Source organism: Pangasianodon hypophthalmus, chromosome 3, assembly GCF_027358585.1.
Source record: "Pangasianodon hypophthalmus isolate fPanHyp1 chromosome 3, fPanHyp1.pri, whole genome shotgun sequence".
Lineage (NCBI taxonomy): Eukaryota > Metazoa > Chordata > Actinopteri > Siluriformes > Pangasiidae > Pangasianodon > Pangasianodon hypophthalmus.
In genome coordinates, this window is record NC_069712.1 from 2457094 (window position 1) to 2479278 (window position 22185).

General features: G+C 37.4%; 1 protein-coding gene across 2 annotated transcripts; it reads right to left on the reverse strand.

Annotated features, from left to right (window-relative positions):
* Positions 1 to 3567: 3567 nt before the first annotated feature.
* irf2a (interferon regulatory factor 2a) lies at positions 3568 to 22185 on the reverse strand. Of its 2 annotated transcripts, none has more exons than XM_026932379.3 (9): positions 21771 to 22185; positions 20634 to 20727; positions 20449 to 20548; positions 19552 to 19728; positions 12778 to 12815; positions 12589 to 12691; positions 12286 to 12450; positions 8668 to 8708; positions 3568 to 7316 (listed from the first exon to the last, which is right to left on the reverse strand). In XM_026932379.3, the coding sequence occupies exons 2-9, from the start codon at positions 20718 to 20720 to the stop codon at positions 7050 to 7052; spliced, it is 978 nt and encodes a 325-aa protein (XP_026788180.1). In that variant the 5' UTR covers positions 20721 to 20727; positions 21771 to 22185; the 3' UTR covers positions 3568 to 7049. The 2 variants fall into 2 exon arrangements, with proteins under 2 accessions (XP_026788180.1, XP_026788173.1); XM_026932372.3 differs by having other exon boundaries at positions 20634 to 20730; positions 21771 to 22180.

The window sequence follows — 22185 nt, forward strand, 5'->3', positions numbered from 1 at the left end:
ACTACTGTCAGAGCTGCTGTTATGGAAAATTAATCAACACCTTCTGACCAATCACAATCCAGAACTCAGCAGCAGCGTGGTGTGTTTCTGCACAGAGACGCAATACAGTTGAAAGAGGCTCCAAGTCCAAAAGTTCTTAGTTCAGTTTTTAGTTCAGTTTCTAACACATTCCCTTAATGTGACACTCAACCATGGGTTTAGATCATGTCAGGTTTCTTTTACCTTGTATTACTTTTTATAAATCATTTTTTAGGTGCATCATTGAGCTTCTCAACAGCGCTCCGAGGTTCCTCCTGGGGTTCTTTGGCTGCTTAGAGGTTCTGCTTAGAACCGTGTGTGATTGGGAGACACTGTTGTAAGGCTGTACATAGAACCTTCAGAGGTTCCCCCAGAAATAGACATATACAGTATAATTTCTAAGAAACTTTTTAAACAGACTTGTGAATCCCGTTTTACCATTTTACCAATATTCATCCCAAGCACAATGAGGGCAGAGCTTAGATTAAATATGTCCAGCCAATCACTGTATGACATCACTACTATCATTTCTTTTTAGTTCTTCAGCTTAACATAGTGTTTAATATCGAATACCAGCTTCAAATATGCAATATAATAGTTTAGCAAAATAATCCAAGCTGAAGGGAGACAGAGTGGTGTAGCTGTCTCACCGTATGTTCACGCTAGCAAATGACAAGTCTAGTTTGTGTAGCATCCGCTGCCATTCTCACTTGTAAGCGTCCAGCATCTTTTTTTGTTCTGATGAGAAAGTTGTTGCTTTATACTAAAAAGCTAACTAGTTAAACACAAAATGTCACAACACACTTTTCTGAGATATTGCAGTTATATATACTGTTATATCTTTTTCTAACTTTTTAAATAGTTTTTTTTTTTTTTAAAAACTGCAACTCTGGTAGCCTCTGAGTTGATGTTAAAATTTCGTACTGGACCGTTTTATTATTTAGAATTTATTAAAATCATTAGATGTTTCAGTTTAAAGTAATATATTTTTGTAGATATAAAAGCTTTTCATAGTTTCTTTTTACAGTGGATATAAAAAGTCTACACCCCCCCCCTGTTAAAATGGCAGGTTTTTGTGATGTAAAAAAAAAAAAGAAACAAGTTAAACCATGTTGGAACATTTTCTAACTTTATTGTGAAATTGCAACATATAAAAATCAAGTGACAAACAACCAGAAATGTTTTTAAAAAAACAAAAACAAAAAACTTCCAATACCCAACTTGTGTAAGTGTGCACACCCTTTTATAATTGGGAATGTAGCAGTGTTCAGAATCAACCAATCACATTCACACACAAACTAACTAACTGTTAAATACTAATTAGTGTACACCTGCTTTCAATTAAATACAGCTTTTCCTGTGGGATTTTCCTGCCATCATCTTGGTAACATCCAGCTGGAAAAGCCACGGGCTGCAAAGAGCTTACAAAGCAGGTACGGGATCTCAATGTTGAAAATTTTCAGTCAGGAGAGGGATACAAAAAAAAATTCCAATGCATTGGCTATACCATGGAAGATCGTAAAGACAGTAATGTCTTTACAATAGAACAGGACGTCCCTGTAAAATTGATGAGAAGATCAGGAGAAAACTGGTCAGGAAGCCTGCCAAGAGGCCGACAGCAACATTAAAAGAATTGCAGCAATTTCTGGCTAGTGGTTGCTCCCTACATGTGACAACAATCTCCTGAATTCTTCATACGTCTGGGCTACGGGGTAGGGTGGCAAGACGGAAGCCTTTTTTTGACCAAAAAAATATCCAAGCCTGGATAAAGTTTGCACAAAAATACATCCAATCTCCCCAAACCATGTGGAATAATGTGTTATGGTCTGATGAGATTAACGGTGAACATTTTGGCCATAATACCAAAAGATATGTTTGGCGTATATGTATATATATGTACATATAGCACATCACGAAAAGAACACCATCCCCATGGTGAAGCATGGTGGTGGCAGCATCGTGCTTTGGAGCTGCTTTTCTTCTGCTGGTGCAAAACCTTAAGGCTTCTGCTAAAACTTATGATGAAGAGGAATTTCACCTTTCAGCATGACAACGACCCGAAGCACACATCCAAATCAACAAAGGAATGGCTTCACCAGATCAAGATGAAGGTTTTGGAATGGCCCAGCCAGAGTCCAGATCTAAATCCAGTCCCAAATCTGTGGGGTGACCTGAGGAGGGCTGTGCACAGGAAATGGCCGTCTAATTTGACAGAGTTAAAATGGTTTTGCAAAAAAGAATAGCAAAATATTGCTGAGTCAAGATGTGGAAAAATGGATTAACTCTTAGCCAAAAAGACTGAATGCCGTGATAAAATCTAAAGGTGTTTCAACTAAGCATTCGTTTAGGGGTGTGTACACTTATGCAACCAGGTTACTGTGCATTTTATATTACATATATTTTAAAATTTTTTGCCCTGAAATGATTCTTATTGTTGTTCCCAATAAAGGTAGAAAACGTTCATGACGTGATTTATCTTGGTTTCATTTGTTTACATCACAAAAACCTGCCATGTTAACAGGGGTGTGTAAACTTTTTATATCCACTGTAAATGCAGCACTACTGGATTGCTGGCAGTTGGTTAGCAAACCTACTGTATATATTGTTACAGAATGTGTAACATAAAAATATCTTCAAGTATCATGATGTGATAATTTTGTCACATCGCCCACCCCTACAGGTAGGAAGTAAAGCTGTGATTGGGGAACTGAAGACATGTTGGATCTCATGCGTGATCCACTGGATCCGTCTGAGGAATCTGAAATCGCGTCTCAGTGTTCACGTGTGGAGAAATTCGAGAGAAAAAAAAGGAAAAACTAGCATTTACACCATTTCAGGTTTAAGGAGAGTAGAAACAGTGTATTTAATCACTTTCTAATTAACATTACCATTAATATTATTTGTAAAGTGTTAAATTTGACACTTTGTTGTGCGCTTGTGTAATCTTTATAGGTCAAAGTATTAATCTTTTTTTTTTTTTTTTTAATTTTGGGTGAAATTTTTCAGTGGCTTCTGTAATAAATATATTTAACTGATGCTAATTATACACCTGTCTAATGATAGCTAAGTCGAACATACAGTACACTGTTAGATTTTATTTCACATTAATGAACTCAAAATATTCTGATCTAAACCTTTGTAGAAAGCGAGAGCGCGCTGTGAGTGCAGGTGAGAGCATGTGAGATGGAGGCGAGTGGGCGGGGCTTACAGGTGGTGTCATTTATTATCCTACAGGTAGGAACTAGTAAGTTGACATCTCTGGGTCTCTGGTTTGATGGTGAGCTCGTGTTACTGTCTGTATGATGTTTCACACGTTCTCCCCGTGTCCGTGTGGGTTTCCCTCAGGTTCTCTCCGGGTTCCTCCCACCTCCCAGACACATGCCAGGCTAAGATAAACTGTCCCTAGGTATTGAGCGAGTGTGTGAATGAGTGTGAATGAGTGTGTGATGTCCTGTGACTTCATTATTTATTGTGTCATTTAAGCCAGTCCATTCGGTTGAACAGTGCTGTGATTGTTCAGGAATTGAGTTTGACACCCTACACATCCTGCAGATTATTGAACCTGTTTTATTTTTTTTTTCATTTTTGTTTATGAATCATTCACGCAAAATTCATCTTAAAAATATCTAAAATACCCCTCAGTTATAAACCCTAATATACAAATCTAAAAATCATGTATATGTCAAAATCACTGAAGGCTTCAAAACCTTGACTGCTTAACATTTCCGCGTTACAGTTTAGTGTTTCTCGGCGCTAACACACGGATTCACGCTAACAGCAAGAGTGCGTGTGCAGGAAAAACACCAAACTGTGTATTACATGAGAACTCCAGAACTACAGCGATCACAGTGATACTTCTGCTTCACCAAGTGTTTAGAAATGAAACCTCTATAAAGTAATAAGCATTTCTATTGTCTTAATGCAACTGTAGGAATGAAAAGGCGACCCGGTGCAAAGCATTTCTCATCTCACAAGCTAGGCTTCACTGTTAACCATGTAAAAAAATCATGATAAATAATAATCGCCCAGACCTGATCACATTCACGCTAGCAGATGACAAGTCTAGTTTGTCTACAGGATGTGGGCGCGTAGCGACGGCTACTGTTCTCACTCATAGGTGTTTTTTTTTGTTCTGATGAGAAACTGTCGTTGCTATATACAGCTTCGAAAGCTAACTACTAAAACACAGATTCTCACAACACACTTTTCTGAGATATTGCATGTATCTTTTACTAACGTTTTTTTTTTTAAAAATAGCAATTACAAACTCTGTAACGCAGCTGCGTTGATGTTAAAATTTTGTTTCAGTTTAGAGTAATTTGTAGATATAAAAACTTTTCATAGTTTTTTTTTTTTTTTTAAATGCAGCTCTACTGTATTGCTGAACGTCAGCAAACCTGTATATATCACGTATCATAAAAATATCTTGTAAAAAGTATCGTGATATGATCATTTTGTCACATCACCCACCCCTACAGGTAGGAAGTAAAGCTGTGATTGGGGAACTGAAGACATGTTGGATCTCATGCGTGATCCACTGGATCCGTCTGAGGAATCTGAAATCGTGTCTCAGTGTTCACATGTGCGGAGAAAATGAGCAAAAGAAAAAGGGAAAACTAGCATTTACACCATTTCAGGTTTAAGGAGAGTAGAAACAGTGTTATTTAATCACTTTCTATTCATCATTACCATTAATATTATTTGTAAAGTGTTAAATCTGACAATCTTTTTTAATCTGTGTAATCTTTTTTAGGAAAAAACACTGAAAGTGTCTTTTTTTTCTTTTTTTAAATCAATTTTGGGTGAAATTTCTCAGTGGCTTCTGTAGTAAATATATTTAACTGATGCTAATTATACATGTCTAATGATAGCTAAGTCGAACATACAGTACACCGTTAGATTTTATTTCACATTAATGAACTCAAATTATTCTGATTTAAACTTTTGCAGAAAGCGAGAGCGCGCCGCGAGTGCAGGCGAGAGCGTGTGTGATGGAGGGGAGTGGGCGGGGCTTACAGGTGGTATCTCAGCCAGTTGAAAACACCTGAGCGAATCGTTCCGGACTCACACGTCGATTTGCTCGTGTCCTGTTTCATTGTGGAGAAACAGACTTGGTGTATTTTTGCGTGAGAACTCATTAACACAACGCTGATGTTAAACTGATGAGCTCCTACGCAAAAAAGCGTTTTTGGTAAAATAATACAGCGTAATCAGAGCGACATCACTGGATATCATAGCTGTGTAATATCGTCTACAGACGATTCAACGATCGTTACGTCACGTCACGTCACGTCACACATCCTTTCCCAAGCGTTCACTTTGATCCAGAAGTGAACCAGTTACGCAGATGTGTGTAGCGTAATCTACTCCATCTCTCTCAGACTCCTGGTTTTATTGTATCATCATTAGTTTGGGTTTAAATCCAGTCTGTCCTTTCTCCACTGGGTTTAAAGTGAAAGCCGTCTGCTTTGCTTTACACCAGGCCACCTATTAGCATTAGCATGCGTTTAGCTGTTATACCACTTTTCTATGATTCTACAATCTCTGCTTTCGTATGATTAGCATTACCACTACCTGAGAAATGCGAACACAACTTTGTTATTAAGGATGCATCGATACCTGTTGTTATTTTTGTTTTTTTTCCAGAGTACATTTTCTTTTGTACTCGTCGATACCGATAGCAGAATGAGTAAACTACTTAGTATTGATCAATCAAGGGAACATTTTATTCAGCTGTGTGTATGATGGTTGCTGCCGTGTGCCGCTAGCGATGAACTCCTTGTGCTTTTCATGTTTAAGATGTTTAGAGAGTAGTTTTAATAGAGCGCATGCGGAGCAGTATCAGCTCGCACGGTCATTAAACATGAGCTCAGGATGCTGTATTTTAAAGGCCATAAGATGTTTTATCAGGTTACTTGTATTGTAGGGAGATGCCTTAGTTCCTCATCTTGATATTTTCAAACAGCACAGCTTGCACAATTTCCTGTCGTCTGTTCGTCAGCGCAACAACTTACAGAAGGATGACGTCACACCGTACGACCCCCTCGTAATGGACATTCGTACCGGATTACGAGTAATTCAGCACAGTATCGGACCGAAACCTGATACCAGCGTCGGTATCGATGCATCCCTAACTGCTACAATGAAAGAAGCTAGTTTTGATGAAGTCTTGTGCCATAAAGTAAGATCTGTGATCCTGTAATTAATACTTTACTTTGAGTGCAATGAACCGTGAATCAGTCTCTGAGGTAATTCCACACATTTGTTTTTTTTTTTTTTTTTTTTTTAAACAATGTACTGGTTAGTTGAGGTATGTCTTTGGTTTAGGCCATGCAAAATTAAACAGCTTGATCCTGCTAAAAAAAAAAAAAAAAAAAAAGAAAGAAAGAAAAAAAAAGGAAAAAATCTTCTTAGCTAGGTTTCCTACATTAACATCTAAAAAAAAAAAAAAAGCACTTTAGTGTTGAATAGGCATGTTTCGATAATCAGTTATATTGGACATCTCAATTTATCATCAGGAGAGATGAACGTCAAGCTGCAATATTTTTATTTCATTAAATTTGGAAAAAAAATTTAACAGCTGTTACTTGTTATTATTATTTATTATTAACGGTCAGCTAAAACGTTCTAATCCTGACAGGGCTATAAAACCGGTACTTAGCTACCCGAGACGGTGCGTGAACTTGTTCAGGATCACCGAGTTTCCTGACCCACGTAAATATTTTAGGATAAAAATATATCGCTCCGAAATGATACTAGCTAGCTAATGTTAACTCGGTAGCTACAGTTTTAATTTTATTGCTAAATAAACATATCTGTTGTGGGTCAACGACTCGACGAGCTTTTAGCTTTGCATGGCCTTACATTCAGATAAAGGTACACCTTACACGCTCCCAGGGATTGAACGTAGCACCAGGGAAAAGAAAAAAAAAAAACAACAACACCCGGTTCACTGCACCTCTCCACGGATGCAGGCGGAGGAAAAATGAAATCTGTGCAGCAGAGCGGCTGTTTAGCAGCGAATCCCCGTTCTACGTCTTTTTGGAGGAAAGGTCCACGGCTTTCATGATAACACTGGCTCGAGACGTGGAGCTGGTGCTGAGGTCGAAGGTCAGGGCAGGGAGGAACGGGCGCCAGGGCTCCACGTCGTAGCTGATCATGGGCGAATCCTCTCGGCAGCTCGTCACCCAAAAGTTCGTCTTTTCCGAGATGAACGAGCTCGATTTATCCAGAAGGCTGGGCGCTATCCTGAGCACGGAGGAGCAAGATTGTCTCGAACCGACGGACAAGTCCTGAGGCTGGAGGTGGGGAAAAAAATACAGATTATAAATAACCTCTTAAGCTTCTTTTAACAGTCATGTCTAATAATCTGAGTGTGTCACCAGGAACTGTTTTCATTTTATCAGTTATTAAAAACAGAAATTTTTAATAACAGCGTTGTTATAAACTGATGGGTTGAAAAACAACTGCTTTAAAGGCGCCTTTGAAATTTCTTCAAGACGTTTCATGACAATTCATTTGCACAATTAATTGAGTTTGAGTTTTATTTGTTTTAACACACCTCGAACATTTAATAAGCTAATTAATGAACGTGTTTGAGAGGGAAAAGCCTCAAATGTGCGCTGCAATAATAATCACAACTCTTCATTATTTTGCTACTCGTGCTGTTACTCACATAAACATCAGCAGTTGTGTGACAGTAAAGCGAAATAATGTTAAATAGAGCAGTGAAGATTCATCCATTCCGAGACATGACAACGTCCATTTTAAGTGTGGCAGTGCAGAAGACCGTGACCGCACTGTGCGTCTATTTTTAATTCTGTCTTTAATGTCTCGTTTCGAATAACACACTGCGCAGCTCTGAAGTGAAGAGGGGAAAACACGATGAAACTGAAAGTATACGTGCACAGCAGAGTCACTCACACACTGACCAACAGAACTAAAAACTAAAACAAACAGCTTTAAACTTTAAAGCAAAACGCACTAAAGGAATGTCTAAAGTAACAATAGACACTAAAAAATCTTTAATGTATATTTTTAACATAAAACACTTAAAACTAAAAATATTTCTAAATAGACCCTGAAACTAAAACTAAAGCTAAAAATAGATCCCTAAACCTAAGAAACACTGAAAACCTAAAACTAAAATAATCTCAGCCAAAAACACTAAAAAGTAAAATAATCTCTACAAAAAAGAAAAGAGAAAAAAAAAATCTCTGAGCCTAAAAAAAACCACACAAAAAAACTAAAAATAACTCTAAACAAAAAAATAAATAAATAAGAACATCTCAAATAAAAATAAAAAAACACACACTAAAACTAAAATGTCTAAATCTAAAAAAATACACTAAAAACTAAAAATAACTTACAAAAGCAAAAACTAAAAACATCTCTAAAACAGAAATAATACAAATAATATTAAAATGATATAAAAATTAATTTAAAAAAATCAAGCACTCTAAGTTTGTTGTGCTCCACTTGCTTGTATATTTGTTAAAAAACAATAAATAAAATCTGGTGTTTCTAGAGTTTAAGAGGTTAAAGTATATTAGTTTGATGAAATAAAAGCAGTTCTTGGTAGTGCAGCATTCAGTATAAAAGGTAAAGCATCGGGGATTCAGTGTGACTGCAGCGTTAAAGTTTACACACCTCCAAGTCTTCCTCACTGTGTGTGCTCTCAGCGTCGCTCTCTGTAAAAAAAAAAAACAAAAAACAAAAAAACAGCAAAATGAGGAAAAATCAGATACAATTAAATATTCTCATGTTAAATATTGGCAATTTAATTTCTTTTTTTTTTTTTTTTTATTAAGCAGAGAACATTTCTGAACGGACTCATTTCCACAGGGCCTCTGCTTAGAGTTTACATTCACACTACAAACTAAAATTAAAAATAAAACTTAAAAAAATCACTACAAACGAAACAAACAAACAAACAAAAAAATCATCAAATCTAACACTACAAGCTAAATATCTCTAACCCTTAAAAACCCCTTCAAATATAAATTAAAACTATCTGTAAACCTTTTAAATAAAAATTTCAACCTAAAAATCCCAATAAACTAAAATAAAAAAAATCACGAAACCTAAAAACCCTACAAACTTAAATTAAAAACCACTAAACATAATAAAAACACTAAAATCATAAATTGAAACCATCTCTAAACCTAGAACAGAAAAGGCTAAAGACTAAAAAAAAAAAAAATCTCTAAACCTAATAAAGCTAAAAACTGAAATGATAAATCTCAACCTAAAAAAAACCAAAAAAAAACACTACAAACATAAATAAAAATATCTCTAAATCTAATATATATATATATTTATACCAAATGGCGCCGGTGCGGTCGGCTGCCGTCACAACTGCTCCGACTACGCACAACTCTGAGCCGTCTGGACACCGGGAAGGGGAATAATGTGAAAATGCTCTTTGTTGACTACAGCTCGGCATTTAACTCTATAATTCATCCTCCCTCACTGTCAGCAACCACAGGGTTGTGTTCTGAGCCCCTGCTGTACTCAGTGTACACACATGACTGCGTAGCCACTTCCAGCTCTACCACCATTGTTAAGTTTGCTGACGACACTGTTGTGGTGGGCTGGATCTCCGACAACAACGAGAAGGCCTACCTGGAGGAGATAACAAGCCTGGAGCATTGGAGAACAATCTCCTCCTGAACGTCAGCAAGACTAAAGAGCTGATTGTGGACTTCAGCACGAAGCAGGAGAGGAGCTACCAACCCCTCACGATCAACAGGACCCCAGTGGAGAGAGTGGATAGTTTCCGGTACCTTGGTGTTCACATCACGCAGGACCTGTCCTGCCATGTTAACACCCTGGTGAAGGCCATGAGAGCATCCTGACGGGAAGCATCACAGCCTGGTTTGGGAACAGCACCCAGCAGGACAGACGCTGGTGCGATCAGCTGAGCATACAGAGCTCCCTGACCTGCACTCTATCTACAGCAGGCCGTGCTGGAACAAGGCCAGGAACATAGTCAAAGACCTCAACCATCTGAACAATGGACTCTTCTCTCTGCTGTGGTCAGGGAAGTGCTTCCGCTTCCTGAAGGCCAGTACAGAGAGGATGAGGAGGAGCTTCTCTCCGCAGGCCATTCGGGCCCTCAACCAGTACAACACCAGCGACTGAGAATCATTCATCTCCATCCATACATCTCCTCCAAACACCCAACCTCCATCTACACCTACATACATAACGTTACTAATTTATTTTAGTATTGCAATTTAGTATTTAGTATTGCATTTAATGCAAACTGCACATTATAATCGCACAAACGGCATAAAACTGCACATATCCGCACTTTATATCGGTACTGTCAGACTGAATTTGAATTTGAATTTTAAGACATGCTACAAACTAAAATTAAAAATATCTACAAACCTAAAAAAAAATCACTATAACCTAAAATTGGAAATATGTCTAAAAGTAATAAAAACACCCTAAACATTAAAAAATAAATAAATAAATAAATACACTATAAAAGATAAATGAAAAATATGTCTAAACACAATAAAACACTAAAATAAAAAAAAAATCATAAAATTATTCAGACATTATTCTGGGTGAAAAGAGGAATTGAGTATAGTGGAAAATTACTCAATAACATCTCTTAAATAAGGGAGTGAAACTGGTGATACGTGCTGAGTGGAGGCCAGTCCTTCTTCCTCCATGGTGTAGCGTGATGTGATGATTTTGCTACACAAAGTAGGATGAAATAGGACTCATACATCACTGATACTTCACTGGCCTTTAAAATCTATATCATCATCACTGGAGCAAAGTATCTGATATTATCTTACTCTACTGTATTTGTTGAACAACTTCTTCAAATTAAAATTAAACTTATTATCAGTATTAATACGTACACCATTACACTCGATATACTTCAGTTTATTTCCCGTCATTTCTTTTTGCATACTGCTCCAGATCAGTGACCTGTTCTTGTTCTGACTAAAACACCTTCACGACACTTTTCAGTTCTCTTTTCAGTTCTTTAGCACAATAAACTCAGCGACACTATTTTCAGTCTGCTTAGTTACTGTTACCACCACAACGTGGATAAATATCCCATAACTGCACTTTCCAAATGTTTTATTCCTCTCAGTTTGTCAGTGTAAGCTGTTGACACTGGAGACTCCTTCCATAAATGTTGAATAAACACCTCATTACTGAAAACTTCACCAGATCAACCATTAAACACGGTTTTAATGCGTTTATATGGAGCGTCCGCTGTACACGTCCCTGTGAATGAGCTGTTGCTATAGAAACGATAACGTATCACAGCGAGTGCATTAATATAAACCTGCTGCATTACTGTCAGAGCTGCTGTTCTAGGAAATTAATCAACACCTTCTGACCAATCACAATCCAGAATTCAGCAACGCTTGTCTTAGAGTTGATATTAGTTATCAACATTAGCATCAACTGTAACTCAAACATATGTTTATGTGATGATTAGAGTGACTCAGATCTGCCTTTCACCCGTTACATCTTTTTTTTTAACGAACATTTCTCAGTTGCCATTTTGTAGTAGATTTTGTAATTCTACAGCACACACTACACACTACACTAAAAATATCTCTAAATATTAAAAAACACAATAATACATAAAATATATCTAGATCTAAAAACATAAACACAAACAAAAAGAAATGCAAAACTAAAAAGATCTCTAAACATAAAAACTTACTAAAAAAGTAAAAAAAACCCCAAAAACTAAAAAGTAAAAACAAAAAACTAAAACATAAAACTAATATCTCTAAACCTAAGAAAACCCTAAAAACTAAAAAAAAAAAAAATCTCTAAACCTAAAACAGCATAAAATAAATAAAATATCTCTAAATGTAAAAACATAAAAACCTAAAAAAAAACAGACTAAAAAACAAAACTAAAATATCTCTAGACACAAAAACACTTAATTATTAGAAAGAAAAAAAAACGTAAAAAATCTCTAAATCTAAAAAACACTCTCAAAATGAAAATAAAAACCACTAAAAACTAAAACTATATTCGACCCAAAATAAACTTAAACCCATTTCTTGAATTTTAACCAAAAATATTAACACAGAGGGTTCAAATACTTTTGACAGGCAGCGTATGTACACAAATCATTTTGGCGTAAGAAAGAAAATGTTTTATCATGCCAAAAAAAAATTTAAATAAAAATCCTATAACTGTTAGAGAACTGAAACACTGTATAAAGGACCTGGAACTGATAAACTCTCACAGTGAGCGTGAACGAACGGGACGTACCGGCGCAGCACGACACAGGGGAGACCTGGAAGTTGTAAGGGATCTGAGTGGAGCTGACTGCTGACTCCTCGTTCTCCGTGGTGACCTCCACGACAGCGCAGATGTCTGGCAGATAGCCTACTGTCGTCTTACTCGGCGAACTGAGATCCGGGCTTTGATCAGGTTCTGCCGAGGAGAAACGCAACTGGACACTCTTACACTTTGACCTTTATCTCATTCAGACCGTTATCACGCTGATCACTACTGACTAAAACTAAAACAAACAAACAAACAAAAAAAACCGTCGTGCTCCAAGAACCTCACCCGTTGATAAAACCGTGCTGTCCGGCAGCGTGTCTTCCTTCGACTGCGACTCCGACTCTTTCTCCGGCTCGCTGTTCTTAGCTTTCCGTCTCTGTACAGGGCCCTAAAAATTTACACCATACAGATTTTAGAACATTTTTTAACAACACACATTCTCCATATTCTTAAACTAAAGTCAGGTGTGCTTACTTTTGCTTTCGCCTCCCGTTCCATCTTTTTCTTCTTTGCTAAAAAAAAAAATACACACACACACACACACACACACACACCAGACTTGAAGACCAGACTTGAAGCTGCAGCCTGTATGATTTTTAGTTTAAAAAATACTGACTTTTTGTCAGACTGGATTCTGTGGAAGTTTTTTAGACACATAAAATACACATCGTCACTGATACATCATCAAACCCTTATGCTAAGGAGCTAAAAGAAACGCTGGACATATCAGTTATCTGATTTGAACACACCAGTCCAACTCGATACCATCACCAAAGTCTAGTCCTTCTTGTTACTAATTTGTGTACAAGAACTACCCTTAAAATACACTTCAGACATGAAGGAAGAAAAACTATTTCAGACATTTGACCTTGCTGTGACCTTGACCCTTGTAATCAGTTTATCTGCTGGTTGATGTGATGATAATTCCATATAAATCCTACAAACATTCAGTTTTTTTTCGTTTTTAAAATATAACGAGAATCTCGTACAGACAGGCAGACTCAGTGACAGGGACCTAAAAATACACACACCAAAAGCGACCAGAAGTGTGTGTTTTGGTACTCCACTCTGTGTTCTAGCTAGATAGTTAACGTTAGCTGGCTAGTTAGCTGTACAAAGCACCACCTTCACACTGCTGTACTAACCTGCATGTCAGAACACCACCAGACAGTGATTTATTTATTTATTTTTTGCTGAAAATTTTTCAATAATTTGAAATGTTTGTAGACGTATGCAATAGAAACTGTATTCAATGGAAGATTTTACATAGATCAACAAAACTTTTTTTTTTTCTGTTTAGCTTTAGTGTTTTAGCTTTAGAACTTTTCTTAATTTAATTACAGGAAATAATGTGAGCTCTTTATTTTATGGCCAGTGTTTAGTAATGTGACGAGTAGCTGATATCAATCGCTGCTCTGTGGATCGTCGGTGTATAGATTCTGAACGTTATATTTTTGTCACTTGCATCAAGTAGCGAGGGAATAAAAAATTCAGGAAAGTTTTCAATATAGCTAGTAAAACATTTTTAATGCATTTTCATTTTATCTCTTGCATTATGCACATTAACTTTGCTAATGTGTTACAAGGTTACAAAGTGCTGACACTGGAGACTCCTTCCAAAAAATTTAAATAATCATCTCCTTACAGAAAGCTTCACGCTCATTTTTTAAATGCATTTATATGGCGCATCAGCTATACACGTCCCTGTGAATGAGCTGTTGCTATAGAAACGATAACGTATTAGAACGAGCGCTTTAATATAAACCTGCGCTACTGTCAGAGCTGCTGTTATAGAAAATCAAATCAACTGCACTGTTGTTTTTTTTAATGAAGGAGGACTCCCAAAAGCTTTAATCCTGGATGTTAAGGTTGAGTCAACAGCATGAATGCTCCAGCACACTGGTCTCTTTTCTGTATGCAAATATCAGATTTGCATTCTGGGAAAGACATCAGCTTGTAACAATGAACTGACAAAGGCACTCCTATACAGTGCTAGCAGATTCCAGTTCTTGTTAGCTCGCTGACTCGGCTGACTGCATCCATGATTATATATTAGCTACTGTTTGATCATTTTAACCGTACTCTGTACTTCAGTTCTGCAGTATTGGAACCTGCCAGACGAGTGCTATTAAAAACTAGCAAAAGCTACTAAGAACAGATGTTGAAAAAAAAAGCACCTAGTGTGTTTTGACAAAAATGTACAGATTGATATCATTACCCCAAAATCTGGCCACACACTGGTATTTTTACTTCTCCATTTGGGTATCAAGTTCCTTTATCAGGTTGCTCAAATAGCCACTTTTACCAAACCTCACAGACGGATATGACTATGTAAAACCACGTTCCACAGAATGAAAATGAGGAGTTCAGTGGTACCAACCTGAAAAAAAAGAGTGAAAGAGCCGATATAATAGAATTTTTATGTTTTATATGTCCTGTGCATTATAATCGGGGAACTCACAGTGAGTTCTGCTTTAACAGCTCACCACTGAAGACTAGATTCTGCTTGACTTCATAACCAACACGAAACACTGTCCCAGATTCAGAGCCCTTTTTCACCTCTGATGTGTCTGATTGAATCATTTTGTGACAGGAAAACTAAAGTTTTTGTGGGGAAGGTAGAGGTTTTCAGAAGGATACTCCTCCCAACTTCCTCTGGTGGAAACACACAGCTTCACAGTCAGCACATTCCCATAAACCATCATCAAACAGCACTTCAGACGCCAGAGTCAGAGCCTAAATTACTAAAGCTAACCAAGAGAGTGAACCCGAAAACCTTAGACACTTTCTGAACAGAGCTTTAAAGAGTATGTTTAACCAAAAGATAATAAATAACCATGAATGACAGCTTTAAAGTCAGGGAATGACAGAGAATCAATGCCTACATTTGTTCTACTGACTTCTCATTGGTCACGTCTACTGCTCTGATTCTTCTCTTTGGTGATGCCACATCTCGCTGTAGGAGTATCAGGTGTATTGGCCATAGCACCATAAGTTCCCACTGTGTCCTACCTAAGGTCAGTGAGTTTGTAGTCATTTGCCAGGCTCCATCTGGGCTCCATTCAGAAAAGCTTGCCTCATTGCCCCATGGTTGAGGTCATCCATGTTTTCATTTCTGATGACTTCATACATAGCAAAAGGTTCATTTATACCTTGAGTGTAGCCTGTAATTTTTCTCAGGATCCAGTGCTGCTGCTAGATTTTGCTTATCTTCACCGATCACTTTGTCCAGGGCTCTAGCAAGTTCAGATTGTCCTCTTTGTGCCATGACAGCACTCAAGATCATCACAACATCAAATAAATGTTTGATGATTATAAATAGGTTTGAGCCGACGAAGATCACATCACATCCTCCATGTTCCCAAGATGTTTCATATCGTTCCTCCATTTATTAACGTCAGCTGGTGCTGGCATTTGAAGTTGATGAGTCACTTCTCCTCTTCTGTGTCTATCTCTCAGAAGTCTCGATTTCATCAGCAGAATCACTGGAAAATGTCCTGTAATGTAATGTGACTTGCCGTAATTTGCCATTTGTGTTCTATTTTTCGTTTCATCTCAGTTTACCAGTTCAGGCTCTGAGAGTCGTTGTTGTTCAGCTTCGGATTTCTCTGTCTGAGGGGGCGTTCCTTTTTCAGAGTGGGGGCAGAGCTAATGCAGAAATTTCTACACCATGTGCATTATGTTTGAGAGCCTTTTCCAACTGCTTTTGTTTGAAGAGCTTTTTCTGTTTCTGAGTCTGAAAATCTGTTTTTGGCAATATTTCATCTTTTATGTTCTTAGTTTTTTTCATGGGATTTTTTCTAATCCTTTCTCCAAACCACAAAGAATTTTCCCGCTGATATTCCACATTTCTGAGCAAGTTCCTTCTCAGTTTCAGCTAATTCAGCTACAGATCCCACCATTTCACCAAGTTCATCCTGCATATCAACCTCTCTGCTCAAAGATTATCTTCAAAGATTATTATCTCTTGCTTCAAAGATTATCTCCCACCATAAAGACAAAACAATGAAACACTTCTCAACATTTGTTCCCAACATGAGCAGCACAACACCAGCCTTTACATACTATATCCATATGTCTTTGCAGTGTCTTGCACTTCAACCGAGCTTTCACTGTGTTAACAAAAATTCCCCCTCCAGGCAAAGTACAATTAAGCTTAAAGTTTATTGTGCATGCAGTATAACATCCACCATAAACTCTCTCTTGTTTCACAGACTTCCACAGCTTTAAAATGCTCCATAGTGGGGGAAAAGGTTACAGCTTACCTCTGACTTGTCTGTTAAAAAAAAAAAGGCTTCACAGCATCTAGGTCATAACCTACTGACTTTCCTGAACTGTTAAAACCCAAGACTGGAGAGGGATTTTACTGAAGCGTCAAATACATACAGATGTCATCTCTTCATACTCTTTTCACCCAACTCCCCTGTAACATCCCTCTATCTTCCCTACAAACCCCCCAAGGCCACCTATGTCTAGGGAGGCTACTCTGAATAACAACTCACAGCAACCACATTCCAGTATCTGTGAAGTCTCTAAAATATAGAAGAATAGAGCGGCCCTTGCAAGTTGTAAGCCTTCAGCACATTGCTGCAAATGTGGATCGGAAGTTTTTTTTTATCATAATATTCCACAATATTAAATGATATAATAAACAAAACAAAGATAAGACAAACAGAGAGAGTGGAGTAATAATCAGTAAATAAGTGAATCAGTGAAAAATAATATCTAGCGAAGCTTACTCATCCCAAAGTTCTAAAAACATTAGGAGGCAATTGTTACAGGATTGATGTGAAAATGATTAAAGGCTAAATAATGATATAAATAATAATTTAAAACTAATAACTCTTCACTGTTGAAGGCTGAATGTGGCTGTTAAATTTAACTGAAGTGAAACCTAAAGACTCAGAATAACCCAGACAAGACTGGAACCAATCAAGTGTCAGAGCCTTAAAGACTGGAACCAATCAAGAGACAGAGGTTTAAAAACTGGAACCAATCAAGAGTCAGTGCCTTAAAGACTGGAACCAATCAAGAGACAGAGGTTTAGCTACTGGAACCAATCAAGAGTCAGAGCCTTAAATACTGGAACCTATCAAGTATCAGAGCCTTAAATACTGGAACCAATCAAGTATCAGAGCCTTAAAGACTGGAACCTATCAAGAGACAAAGCCTGAAATACTGGAACCAATCAAGAGACAAAGCCTGAAATACTGGAACCAATCAAGAGTCAGAGCTTCAAATACTGGAACCAATCAAGTATCAGAGCCTTAAATACTGGAACCTATCAAGAGACAGAGCCTTAAAGACTGGAACCAATCAAGAGACAAAGCCTGAAATACTGGAACCAATCAAGTGTCAGGGCCTTAAGTACTGGAACCAATCAAGAGCCAGAGCCTTAAAGACTGGAACCAATCATGAGCCAGAGGTTTAAAAACTGGAAACAATCAAGAGTCAGAGCCTTAAAGACTGGAACCAATCAAGTGTCAGAGCCTTAAACACTGGAAACAATCAAGAGTCAGAGGTTTAGAGACTGGAACCAATCAAGAGCCAGAGGTTTAACTACTGGAACCAATCAAGAGTCAGAAGTCTAGCTACTGGAACCCATCAAGTATCAGAGCCTTAAAAACTGTTGACAATCAAGAGTCAGAGGTTTAGCTACTGGAACCAATCAAGAGTCAGAGCTTTAAAATACTGGAACCAATCAAGAGTCAAAGCCTGAAGTACTGGACACCAATCAAGAGACAGAGGTTTAGCTACTGGAACCAATCAAACATCAGAGCCTTAAATACTGGAACCAATCAAGAGTCAGAGCCTGAAGTACTGGACACCAATCAAGAGACAGAGGTTTAGCTACTGGAACCAATCAAACATCAGAGCCTTAAATACTGGAACCTATCAAGAGACAGAGCCTTAAAGACTGGAACCAATCAAGTGTCTGAGCCTTAAACACTGGAAACAATCAAGAGTCAGGGCCTTAAAAGCTGGAACCAATCAAGAGTCAGACGTGTAAATACTGGAACCAATCATGGGCCAGAGCCTTAAAGACTGGAACCAATCAAGTATCTGAGCCTTAAAAACTGTTGACAATCAAGAGTCAGAGGTTTAGCTACTGGAACCAATCAAGAGTCAGAGCTTTAAAATACTGGAACCAATCAAGAGTCAGAGCCTGAAGTACTGGACACCAATCAAGAGACAGAGGTTTAGCTACTGGAACCAATCAAACATCAGAGCCTTAAATACTGGAACCTATCAAGAGACAGAGCCTTAAAGACTGGAACCAATCAAGTGTCTGAGCCTTAAACACTGGAAACAATCAAGAGTCAGGGCCTTAAAAGCTGGAACCAATCAAGAGTCAGACGTGTAAATACTGGAACCAATCATGGGCCAGAGCCTTAAAGACTGGAACCAATCAAGTATCTGAGCCTTATAGACTGGAATCAATCAAGTATCTGAGCCTTAAAGACTGGAACCAATCAAGTATCTGAGCCTTAAAGACTGGAACCAATCAAGTATCTGAGCCTTAAAGACTGGAACCAATCAAGAGACAGAGCCTTAAAGACTGGAAAAAATCAAGAGACAGAGCCTTAAAGACTGGAACCAATCAAGAGTCAGAGCCTTAAAGACTGGAACCAATCAAGAGACAGAGCCTTAAAGACTGGAACCTATCAAGAGACAGAGCCTTAAAGACTGGAACCAATCAAGTGTCAGAGCCTTAAACACTGGAAACAATCAAGAGTCAGAGGTTTAAATACTGGAACCAATCAAGAGTCAGAGGTTTAAATACTGGAACCAATCAAGAGTCAGAGGTTTAAATACTGGAACCAATCAAGGGTCAGAGCCTTAAAGACTGGAACCAATCAAGGGTCAGAGACTTAAAAACAGTCACCAATCAAGAGTCAAAGGTTTAGAGACTGGAACCAATTATGAGCCAGAGGTTTAACTACTGTCACCAATCAAGAGTCAGAACCTGAAGTACTGGAACCAATCAAGTATCAGAGCCTTAAATACTGGAACCAATCAAGAGTCAGAGACTTAAAGACAGATTTTTTTCCTTGCTGAAACAGGAAACACCCCTTTGTACCCTTAGGCTAATAAAGTTCCTGATAATGTTCTGTACTCATAAATAAAAGCTTTGGATTGAATTCTGCTGTAATAGATTTATGCTTGCCTTCAATTCTCCCTCACAGGGATAAAAGCTTTGGATAAAAGCATCAGCCACATGCTAAACTGGACTTGTAAATGCAATACCTTTCTTGGCTGCTCTTTCTGATGGAGACAGCATGCGATACATCCTGAATGCATTGCTTCCACTTTTCATACTCTTGTCTTTTACTTCCTCTATGTCCGGCAAGGAGTTCATGGCACAGCGGAAGTTTGCCTTCCATGTCTTCGGGTCAGGTTTGTCTACTCCAGGATGGTATTTTCCTTCAGGAAAGTGTACATGATAAAGAAATGAGTCACAAACTATCCCCACCTCACTTTATATCAGCAAGCTTGGCAGATCTCAGACTAATTTTGTTTTCATTTCACAAAATTGCCAGGAAATTGTTCCAGATGCCAAGGGAACATTTCTCTGGATTTCTTTCGGCCATAAGGAAATATTCTGCCCTTTTAGCCCTCAGCAGGCCCAGGAATGAAGGCTGTATATTCATTATTTATTCATCTTTTTCTTACAGCTTGTGGTTGTATGGTTATCATCTCCAATAATTTAATTATTTAGACATAAAGCATAAAATATACTTAAACATTACTTTTGTTCAAAAAAACATGGCAAAAATGCTTCAGTAATGAGAAATATGTGTTTATATTTACCAAATTTAATATTTTTACTGCATTTACTAAACCTATACATGTTTAATGTAAAATCAGTGCATTTTTTTCATGTAAACAATCCACTTTAGTTTATCTGTACAATCTACATAATCAAAAGAAAATATTTCTAAACATTTAAAAAAATTGTTAAAATAAGTCTTTGTAATAAAACTCAGTCATTTCAGACGCAAGTGTTTAAGATGTCAAATTTACGACTTCAAGTTTGATCTGAATTAAATCCATATTTCATGAATGTTTTGAGACTAATAGCTATTTTTTTTCTACAGAACGTACAATGAGAACTTTACAAATATTAAAGCGCTGTGGTGATACCTGTGTGAATGGCCCAGTTCATAAAGAGCGGAGCGTCTTTATCCAATTCCCAGCCATGCCGGGCAGCGTGTATCCACGGGATCTGGAATATCTTTTCCTCCTGTTAAGAAAAGTGTGGGTGATTTGTCATGTTAGTGCTTTAGGAAAGAGGATCCCCTCTCTCTCTCTCTCTCTCTCTCTCTCACCTTATTAACCCAGATCAGGCCTTGGATTTTACCGCTGTTTATCTGCTCCTCGAGCCATGGACGCATCCGCTGCCTGTCGATCGGCATCTTCACCCTGCTGTTCAGAAAATCAGAATAATCTTTCACTCTTTTTACACAGAAACTTTGTGGTTTAGCTCTCTCTGCTTACTTGCATGACTTCTATTAATACCACCACTACTACTACTGCTAATAATAATAATAATAATAATAATAATAATAATAATAATAATAATAATGACTGGGTTTGGGGATTAAAAGTCACTTTGTATGACAGAATAAAAGCAGCTGCCTAATGGATAAAATTACAATCTAAAGCAGTGCAATGTGCTTTATATAAAAAGAGCAAAAAAATTTAATTGAATTAACTACAATTATAAATGATTTACATTTAAAACATTACAACACATATAGATATAGCAATATATTGCTAGATTATGCCTTATGACTTACTACTAATATAGTAATAAATGTTAAAATAAAGTTTAACAAACATTTAAAAAGAACAACAGAGAACACTGCGATTTTTACATGATTTTCAAATTTTATAGATAATATGTAAAAAACTTTGAGATTTTTGGAGTTGAAATAAGAAGTGTTATATACATAAAGATTATTATTATTATTATTATTATTATTAAGCTGATAACATCAAATCATCCATTTAGATCATTTGGTATATTTTGACAGATTTTAGATCTCAGAAGAACATTGGACTTTAAAATACACTAAGTAAACACACACACACACACACACTAAGTGAAAGGAGATGTCTTATAATAGGTTACTGCTTAAACACACGTGTGCCATCTTTAAATAAACGATAACACACAAAAACACTCAGAAATGAACTAGTTTGGGGAAAAATAATATGAAATATATAATAAGCTGTGGAAGATAAAAGCTGGTTAGTGTTTAGAGGTTTATTATAAACACTGCTGTTCAAGGTTGTTATTATTATTATTATTATTATTAGTGTTATTATTATTATTAGTATTAGTATTATGTGACAATGCATGACTGTTTAATAGCCTGATGATGGTGTGAACAGTAAATAAGGTAAACACATTAGTATTAGGATTGTTTTGGGTGGTTTTAGTTGAATTAGTTAAGCATTACCTAATCGAGTATCCAGTGGCTCCTGATCTCACTTTTGGCTTGTTTGTTGTTGTTGTTGTTGTTTGTTGTTGTTTTTCCCTGATCAGAGGATCTGTCTTTCTGCCATCGTGTCACTTAGATCCAAGTCCCGACATGCAGACGTGCAGGCGGATCAGTGATTAGAGACGTGCTGCTGCTGCTGCTGTTGCTGCTGGTGGTGAAATAATGAAAACACTGCGGAAGTGCTGCCTGCGAGCTCGCACCTGATTGGCTGGGATTCAAACCAACGTCGCAGTTCAGTGCGAAGTGAAACCTGCAGGCGGAACCATGAACCATGAAAAAAAAAAAAGAAAAGAGAGAAAGAAAGAAACAGAGTGGTCTGATTGGGTCGCCGAGCGGACTGATTTTTCTGGAACACAGTGTACTTCCGGTGAGC

Excerpts from the sequence above, each read along its gene's own strand:
- irf2a (XM_026932379.3), bottom strand. The coding sequence starts at position 20,720 with ATGCCGATCGACAGGCAGCGGATGCGTCCATGGCTCGAGGAGCAGATA. Across the intron at positions 12,692-12,777 it reads AACGGGAGGCGAAAGCAAAA|GGCCCTGTACAGAGACGGAA; the intron begins GTAAGCACACCT and ends GTAAATTTTTAG. Across the intron at positions 7,317-8,667 it reads ACAGTGAGGAAGACTTGGAG|CCTCAGGACTTGTCCGTCGG; the intron begins GTGTGTAAACTT and ends CCCCACCTCCAG.